Source organism: Lontra canadensis, unplaced genomic scaffold (genome assembly GCF_010015895.1).
Source record: "Lontra canadensis isolate GAN:19392208 unplaced genomic scaffold, GSC_riverotter_1.0 scaffold66, whole genome shotgun sequence".
Lineage (NCBI taxonomy): Eukaryota > Metazoa > Chordata > Mammalia > Carnivora > Mustelidae > Lontra > Lontra canadensis.
In genome coordinates, this window is record NW_022631060.1 from 11535797 (window position 1) to 11544137 (window position 8341).

General features: G+C 64.7%; 1 protein-coding gene across 2 annotated transcripts; it reads left to right on the top strand.

Annotated features, from left to right (window-relative positions):
* The first annotated feature begins 1501 nt into the window (after positions 1-1501).
* RNH1 (ribonuclease/angiogenin inhibitor 1) lies at positions 1502-7566 on the top strand. 2 transcript variants are annotated; one of them, XM_032879864.1, is made up of 10 exons: positions 1502-1592; positions 3692-3797; positions 4500-4670; positions 5015-5185; positions 5521-5691; positions 5781-5951; positions 6029-6199; positions 6441-6611; positions 7114-7284; positions 7366-7566. In XM_032879864.1, the coding sequence occupies exons 2-10, from the start codon at positions 3712-3714 to the stop codon at positions 7451-7453; spliced, it is 1371 nt and encodes a 456-aa protein (XP_032735755.1). In that variant the 5' UTR covers positions 1502-1592; positions 3692-3711; the 3' UTR covers positions 7454-7566. The 2 variants fall into 2 exon arrangements, with proteins under 2 accessions (XP_032735755.1, XP_032735754.1); XM_032879863.1 differs by lacking the exon at positions 1502-1592 and adding an exon at positions 1668-1792.
* Positions 7567-8341: the final 775 nt, after the last annotated feature.

Consider the following 8341-nt stretch of genomic DNA (forward strand, 5'->3'; position numbering starts at 1 on the left):
CACACTGCAAAGACTCCTTTGCTGGGTAAGGTAGACATTTGGACATAATCTCTTTGATCATTACTCTACCTACCATTACAAATGTTTCTTTTAAGAAAATGTGAGTACAGAGGAGTAGGAGCACATACTGAGATGTCAGAGCCTTTGTGTCTGGAATGTGGGTACGCTAGGACTTTCCATTTTCTTTTTTCTTAAAGATTTCATTTATTTATTTGAGAGTAAGAGAATGAGCTGGGACAGAGGGAGAGGGAGAAGGAGGCTCCCCATTGAGCAGGGAGCCGGATTTGGGGCTCAATCCCAGGACCCTGGGATCATGACCTGAGCCGAAGGCAGAGGCTTAACCCACTGAGCCACCCAGGCACCCCTCTAAATAAATAAATCTTAAAAAAAAAAAAAAAAGTTAGAAAAAATTTCAACCTGACAGCTTGACCTGCTCTGAGGAGCTCATGGTGGCCCTGGGGTGATTGCCTCTGCCTTAGCCCGCCTCTCTGAATCCACTGGGTTCTCTGGGACACCTGGCCCCGCACTGGTGGCCCAGACCCCCTTGTCCATTGGAGCCCAGCAAGTCACCCAAGCAAGGATTGACCCAGCCAAATATTCTCCCGGATTGAATAACCCTCACTTTATTTCCCCAGAGAATCTAATCCCCAGGCAACAGGTCAGCTCCCAGTGTCCTCAGCCCCCATCCCATACTGTGCTGCCCGCTGGTGGTCACAAAGATGGGGTCAGGTCTGCAGTGAGCACCTGCGTTTATGAAACTGAACACCAAGGCACCTCCCTCCCAGCCTGCCCCAGCCTCGGGGCCTCAGCCCCCAGAGGCTCGCTGGCACTGGGGAGGAGACCTACCCGACCTCTGCCCTGGTCCTCCAGCACTCATCCCCGACTTGTTTTTAATCCTGCGTTATCCCCTGCCTTGCACTTTCCACATTGTAAATGCTATTAATTTATTTTTGGATTTCATACGTTCCCCACATTGGGCTGTGAGCTCCGCGGGGTCCGAGACCTTCGCTCCGCCTTGCTCACCAGCGTAGCCCAAGCGCCCAGCATAGCGCTCGGCACTCAGGAGGTGCTGGGTTAGCCTCGAGGCCGTGAGCGCCTGTGTGACGAGGACGCATCCGGCAACCCCGCTGTAGCCCGTGTCCAAGTCCGCGCGCAGCCTCCGCCGGTGCGCCCGGGAGCGCGGACACGCGAGCTCCAGTGTGCGCGCCCGGGGCGGGGGCGGGGGCGACCTCGTCAGGCGGATGATGCAGAAAGCCCCCGACCCCCCTCAGGGGTTTTCCAAACACGGTCTTGTCCCGCCTGTTTATGAAACCCGAGGTGCCCTGGAAGCTCTTTCCCTGCGGGCCGCGGTGTTCCTAGCGGGCAGAGGTCCGGGTTTCCTTCTTGGGATGCCGGCGCTTGCGTGAGGTCCTGCGTCGGAGCTGCCGCGTCCACGGAGCGCCCTGCACGGTGCGGCTCCTGTGTCCTGGGGGGCGTCCCGGGCCGTCCCCGGCCTTTCGCCCCGCCTGCGGCCCGCCCCAGCGCGTGACCCCGCCCCGGGACGTGGGGCGGACCGCACCCCAGGCCCAACGGAAGCGGAGGCTCGGCGGCCGGTGAGCGGCGCGGGGCCGGGGTGCCGGGGGGCGGGCGCGGGGAGCGGGGCTGGTGGGCGGCGGGTGCCTGCTCGCGGGGTGACCCCGCGCCGGCCCGGGACACATGCGCCGTCTGCGGCGCGCGCGGAGGTGGGTGGCGGCCCTGGGCGGCCTCGGGCGGACCCCGGCGCGTCCCTGGCCGCGGCCCGCGCCTCGCACAGGTAACCGCGCGGGGCTCAGCCGGCCCGAGACGCCCCTGCCTTGCGGTCCGGCTCGGCGCGGGCTGAGGGCACCGCCACCCTGCTCCTGGCCTCGGGGCGCGGCCCTTTCTCACACGTGAAAGCATTAAGTGCCCTTCGGGACCTTGGGGAGCAGCCCAGCTGCTGGGGGTCTTGATTCCGGGAGAAACAGGGCGTCGCGGCGTCTTCGCTGCGCGTCTTCGGCCTCCTGGGGTTCTCGAAGGGATCCGTGATGCACAGAGGTTCAGAAGAGCCCCCGAGTCCCAATACCGGCGAAGAGGCTTCCCCAGGGTCTGGTCGAGCCCGGGGCGGGGTGGCGTGTGCGGGCGCTCGGCGGCTCCGTCCGGCTTTCCCGTCCTCGTTCTTAACCTCGGATCACCCGGGCAGAGCCCAGCACCCTGACGGCGGGCCGCATGGTGAGGGAGGGTCCCACTGAACTCGCCCCTCCCTCCCGTTCTCCAGGGGCGATGACTAAGGATTCTGGAGTGGGGGATTTACTGACCACACCCTGGGCTCCGGGGCAGGCGGGTCTGGGTTTTGCTCACGTGGCCGGGGCAGTGGGCTGGGCAAACTCTGGCTTCCTCCTTTGGTTGCTTGTGTGACCCGGCCAGTTACGAGACCTCCAACCCTCAGTATTTCCCGCTGGCCCATCAGTTAGGGTGTGCACTGGGGGATCTCGTCTGCTGGCTGGCACTCAGAGCCTTTACTGGTCTGTCCCCCCACTGGCTGTAGGCTCTGAGCCCGCCTGGATGGAGGCGGGGATTCCTCCCTTGAGCACCGCCAGGCCCCGCTAGGCACGGCCAGGAACACAGATGAGGCAGTGTTCCTAGGAAACTGCGGTTTCACAGAACCAGGAGCCTCTCGCGGGCTTCAGTCAGCGTGTTTGTCCCCGCCTTCCTGAAGGGCGGCTGAATGTCTGGATGTGAATCCTTCCTGGGCTTTCTGATTACTCTGGAATGAAACCCAGCCGTCTTCTCTGGCTCCCACCTTCAGGGCCTCGGGAACACCCCTGTGCAGTTAGCGTCCACCTAGAACTCTGGTACACTAGACAGTTAATCAGTTCTTGGGGCTCTGTGCTGTCCCTGGTGAGGTGTTTCAGGGCACGTGACCTGCTCCCATGCCAGCCTCATTTGCCAAAGTCCTGCCTGATTTCTCCGTGGGCCTGGGCTGACCCAGGGTGGGGCAGAGGACGTGTTCCGGCTTGTTTGGAGTCCCTAGGAAGGGATTGTGGACACAGACACTGAGTGGCCACCCATGTGTGCAACACCAGAGTGCAGGCCAGTGGGCCTGGGGTCTCCACTTTACCTCCTCAGCCCTTTCCAGGGCAGATGACTTGTGGCTGGTGGCCCTTGAGGAGCTGTTAGCTGGCCACAGGCACCTGTCCTCCCACCAGCTCCTTCAGGGTGGCGAGGCTCAGGCCCGTGCTCCTTAAATGCCAGGTGGGGGGGTAGGAGCACTGCTCCGGTTGCTGGCCCTTGTGCCCCACCAGCTGGGGTCTCCACACCGTGGTGTCACCAGGCAAGTGAGAACTCGAGGCTTCAGATGGCCAGCACTGGTCCTGGCGCTCCTGGGTAGGCAGGGCCCATAGAGCGGAGTGCAGGAGGCTGAGACGTGAGGCTGCTGCTGTTGTTCCTCTGCGGTGGCCTTTGTCCGGGGAGCCCAGTGGCTGCAGCCTCCCTTTGCCTGCCCCGATTTGTGCTCCTGGAGGCTGAGGTGGAGAAGGGCACTGGCCAAGGGAGTGGCTCTGGCTTCTGAAACACCAGCACCCCCCTCCCCCGCCTTGGGGGTCCTGTTACGACTCCTTTCCGTCTGCTGGCTCTCTGGCCTGTCACATACTGAGAGTTTGGCTGAGATGTTCTCCTCCCTCTGCCTTCTGTCTAGAAAACACTCGGGCTCGAACCATGAACCTCGACATCCAGTGTCAGGAGCTGAGTGATGCCCGGTGGACAGAGCTCCTGCCTCTGATGCAGCAGTACCAGGTGGTCAGGTAGAAGCCGGCCACGTGGTGTGTGGGCGTGGGCATGGCGCACGGGCTCCCCCTCCCGCTGCCGCTGGGCTGCGAAAGCACGGTTTATGGACTCACTGTGAATTGTTAATGATTTTCACACGCACGAGATGTTACTGTACTTTCTTCCCGCTCTCTGAAAACGTCAGCCTCTTCCTGGCTGAGGCGGGGTGGCCAGGGCTTGGCATAGAGGCCCTGAGGGCCTGTCCCCTTGCTGCAGGGGGCTGGGGCGCCGTCCCTGCTGGCGGTGGGCTGGGAAATGGAGTCAAGACTGGGTTTGGTTGTTGAGCTCTCCCGGTGTGTCCCTCTGAGGCACAGGGTCCTTTTCCCAGCATTTCCTCTGTTGGGTTTTCCTGCGGAGATAGACGGGCTTTCCCCCACAGATGGTGCCACACGGGAAGGCGTGGGGAACATGGGGCCCCACACGGGCCTCTGGTGGTGCCGGGCCTGCAGCAAAAGCCTCGTGAGATAATCCACACACTTTTCTGCTTCTTTTCTTTAAGCTTACTTTCTTAAATAACCTGTATGCCCCCTGTGGGGCTTGAACTCACCACGCCCGGATCAAGGGTCACTCATGGGCTCCTCTGACTGAGCCACCCAGGAGCTGTCCCTCCCCCAGGTTGAGTTCTTGGCCCACGAATGGGCCAGGACCTGCCCTGTGGTGACTTGGTGTCCTGTCCACAGGCTGGACGACTGTGGCCTCACGGAGGAGCGGTGCAAGGACATCTGCTCTGCCCTCCAGGCCAACCCCTCCCTGACCGAGCTGAGCCTTTGCACCAACGAACTGGGTGACGGCGGGGTGCGCCTGGTGCTGCAGGGCCTGCAGAGCCCGGCCTGCAAGATCCAGAAGCTCAGGTGAGCCGGTGTGACCCACGTGGTCCAGAGGCGTGCCCCATCCCTGGCTCAGGTCCGAACCTGCTTGGACAGTCCTGGAGCATGGGGGCCCTTCCTGCCTCGGCCGAGACCCCCGGTTCCCCTGGGGTGTGGTTGAGTCACAGCCCCGCCTGTCATTCCTGAGCGCCCCAGCTTCCTCTGGACCTCGAAGTGCCTCTGAGCAGCCCCTCTTGTGCTCTGTCCTGGGCCAGGAGACCCCAGAGCCCTGGCCCTCTTATGGGGCTGTGCTTGGTGGGCTCCCTTGGGTACGGGATTGGCCAGAGCTGACGGGGGCCGTGCTGATGGCCAGCTTGGCTGTACTCCAGCCTCCAGAACTGCTGCCTGACCAAAGCCGGCTGTGGCGTCCTGCCCGGCGTGCTGCGCTCCGTGCCCACCCTGCGGGAGCTGCACCTCAGCAACAACCCACTGGAGGACACGGGCCTGCAGCTGCTGTGTGAGGGCCTCCTGGATCCCCAGTGCCACCTGGAGAACCTGCAGTGAGTGTGCAACAGACCACCCCCCACCCTGGGCTGCGGGGAGCCATGAGGAAGGGGCTCTTGGAGACTGCAGCCAGCTGTCCCCGGTGCTGCTGGGACCGTGGGCTGACGCCAAGAGTGGGCCTGGCAACCCACAGCAAGCGCCCATGGGCCGGGCGAGGGAGGTGGCGGCTGGAGCCCGCAAGGGAGGCTGGTGTCTCTCTCCCAGCTCTAGGGCGTCCTGGGCTGGGAGGCCCTGCTGCCCCCCGGGTCTCATGGGCCCCGCAGCCTGGGGCAGGAGAGGCCATCCTGGCAGTGCTCCCTGGGCGGGTGTTCTGACCCCTGCCCATCCCCAGGCTGGAGTACTGCAACCTGACAGCCGCCAGCTGTGTGTCCCTGGCCTCCGCGCTCAAGGCCAAGCAGCACTTCAAGGTGCTTGCGGTGAGCAACAATGAGATCGAGGAGGCCGGCGTGCGGGTGCTGTGCCAGGGCCTAGTGGACTCTTCCTGCCAGCTGGAGGCGCTCAGGTAAGGGCTGGGCCTGGCGGGCAGGAGGCGGGTGCGGCAGCTGCTGCAGGGCCGTCTCCCCAGCCCAGCCGGCCCTCCTGTGCTTCCAGGCTGGAGAACTGCGGCCTCACGGCGGCCAGCTGTGAGGACCTACGTGGGGTCGTGGCTGCCAAGCCCTCGCTTCAGGTACTGGACCTGGGTGACAACAAGCTGGGTGACCAGGGCATCGCCACGCTGTGCTCCAGCCTGCTGCACTCCAGCTGCCAGATCCGGGTCCTGTGGTGAGTGTGCCCTCGGCCTGCACCCTCGGGGCCGCGGCCTTGGGGGCCCTGCCGTGACCTGTCCCCTGGGCCTGCAGGCTCTGGGACTGTGACATCACCACCACGGGCTGCAGAGACCTTTGCCGCGTCCTCAGGGCCAAGCAGAGCCTGAAGGAGATGAGCCTGGCGGGCAACGTGCTGGGGGATGAGGGGGCCCGGCTGCTGTGTGAGAGCCTCCTGGAGCCCGGCTGCCAGCTGCAGTCCCTGTGGTGAGTGCGGCCGGTGGTGGCCGGGGCCCCAGGGGACCCCGTGGTTGCGGGAACGCTGAGGCCCCCGGGGGGCCCAGGGCTGGGGTGGCTCGTGTGTCTGGGGGCCAGGCCTCCGTGAGGGGGTGGGGGGACTGGGGCGCTGGCTGTCTTTGGAGGGTGGGGGTCGGGGGCTTCCTGTCAGGCCCCCAGGGGCCTCCGAGAGCGCTGCGAGCTGTGGGCCCCGCTGCTGTCCGTCTCCCAGGGTGAAGTCCTGCAGCCTCACGGCCGCCTGCTGCGCCTCCTTTGGTGCGATGCTGGCCCGGAACAAGCACCTCACGGAGCTGCAGCTGAGCGACAACAAGCTGGGTGATGCGGGCGTCCGGGAGCTGTGCCAGGGTCTGCGCCAGCCCGGTGCCGCGCTGCGTGAGCTGTGGTGAGTGCGCCGGGGGCGCGAGGGCACGTGCGCGGGGCGAGCCCTGCTCCCCACAACGCACTGCGGGCCGGTCTCCGCGGTTGTCTGCTTTCTGCGTCCTGGTCTCTGCTGCTCACTGCGGCTTCCGGGTGGGGGGTTGGTTTGCGCAGCGGGCGGAGGTGGGCAAGCGGTGCTGGGCCCACCCTTCCTTGTCCTCACCCTGGAGGCCAGGAGCCTCTGTGCACCCTGTGCCTGCACCCCCGCTCTTCTGCCTCTGGTGGCCGCCTCGGCAGCCCACCGTCCACCCAGCCAGTTCCCAGTGCCCGGCGGTGAGGAAGTGAGGGGTCAGATGAGGCCTTCTGGTGCCCTCCCGTCTGTCCAGGGAGGTTTGGGCCCTAAGTCCAGGCCATGTGAGCCTGAGGTCAGTGTGACCACTATGCCCTTGGGTGCTGCGGACCCCCCCCATCACCCTGTGATCAGCGGCAGGCCCTTTTGTCCTGACCCATGCCCTGTCTCCGCCCAGCCTGGGGGACTGCGACGTGGCCAACGATGGCTGTGCCAGCCTGGCCTCGCTCCTGCTGGTCAACCGCAGCCTGCGGGAGCTGGACCTCAGCAACAACCATATGAATGACCAGGGCATCCGGCAGCTGATGGAGAGCGTGGAGCAACCCAGCTGTGTGCTGGAGCAGCTGGTGTGAGTGCTGCGTGCGGGGAGGGGGAGGCTGGAGGGGCACAGTCCCCACAAGATCCTGACCGCGCATTCTGGCGCCCACAGCCTCTACGACATCTACTGGTCGGAGGAGACGGATGACAGCCTGCAGGCCCTGGGGGAGCGCAAGCCCGGCCTGAGGATCATCTCCTGAGCCCGGCCGCGCCCTCCCGCGGGCCTCCTAGCTTTGAACCAAGAGAGATGTTCTCAGCTCACTAATGCAAGAAAGTTCTAGACACTTTATTAAAGCACTTTTTTTTGGCAGGAGGAGTGTTGTCTTTTCTGTGGGGCCCCCACCAGGCCTGGGTCGTAAGTGTGTTTCCACTGGGGTCGTCCTGCAGCGTGCACGCACACGTGCCTGGGACGGCCGCCTCCCTCCTGCCAGCCTGGCCGTCCCTCTGCACGGCCTCTGACTGGAGCAGACAAATGCAGTAGGGGCCCCGCCTGCCCGCTCCCCCATCACCCTGGGCAACCCCTGTGTTGGGTGCAGGACCGGGCTGAGGCTGGGGGCCAGTGAGGATGACACAGGGCCGCAGGCCTCCGGCACCGGTGCGCTTGTTCGGTTTGCTCGTGAAGATGACCCACGCGCCCTCCTCCCACCTCAGACACGGGGCGTTTGACTCTGACTCTGTTCCTCAGGGGACCGGTCCCATGACCTCTGGCCCTGTGCCCACCTGTTTGTGGGGTCAGATGAAACCTTCCTGGGTGATCGCTCAGGGCTGCCTACTCAGACCTACTCCTTCTCAGCCATCTCGGGGTGTCCACACCCGGTGAGATGCAGCTGGGGCCTTGGGGTGGCCGGCATGGACGCCCAGGGCCTCAGAGTGGCCGGGGCCCAGGGAGCAGAGAAAGGCACAGCTATGCCTGTGATCTGCGGGGAGGAAACCGCTGCCCAGGGCCAGCCCAGCCACACTCGTCACCCCAGAGCAGCCTCAGCAACACGCAGCCCACGTGCCCACTCCCCTCCACGCCGTGTTCGCACACGTGCACGTCTGGGACAGGCCACCTTCTGCCCTGCCCCGCAGGGCCCCACTGTGCTCAT

What these genes read in the sequence shown, in the direction of transcription:
- RNH1 (XM_032879863.1), top strand. Translation starts at nt 1,696, where the DNA reads ATGCGCCGTCTGCGGCGCGCGCGGAGGTGGGTGGCGGCCCTGGGCGGC. An exon ending in TGCAAGATCCAGAAGCTCAG is followed by an intron (nt 4,671 to 5,014) that starts GTGAGCCGGTGT and finishes GCTGTACTCCAG; the next exon opens with CCTCCAGAACTGCTGCCTGA. An exon ending in TGCCAGCTGCAGTCCCTGTG is followed by an intron (nt 6,200 to 6,440) that starts GTGAGTGCGGCC and finishes TCCGTCTCCCAG; the next exon opens with GGTGAAGTCCTGCAGCCTCA.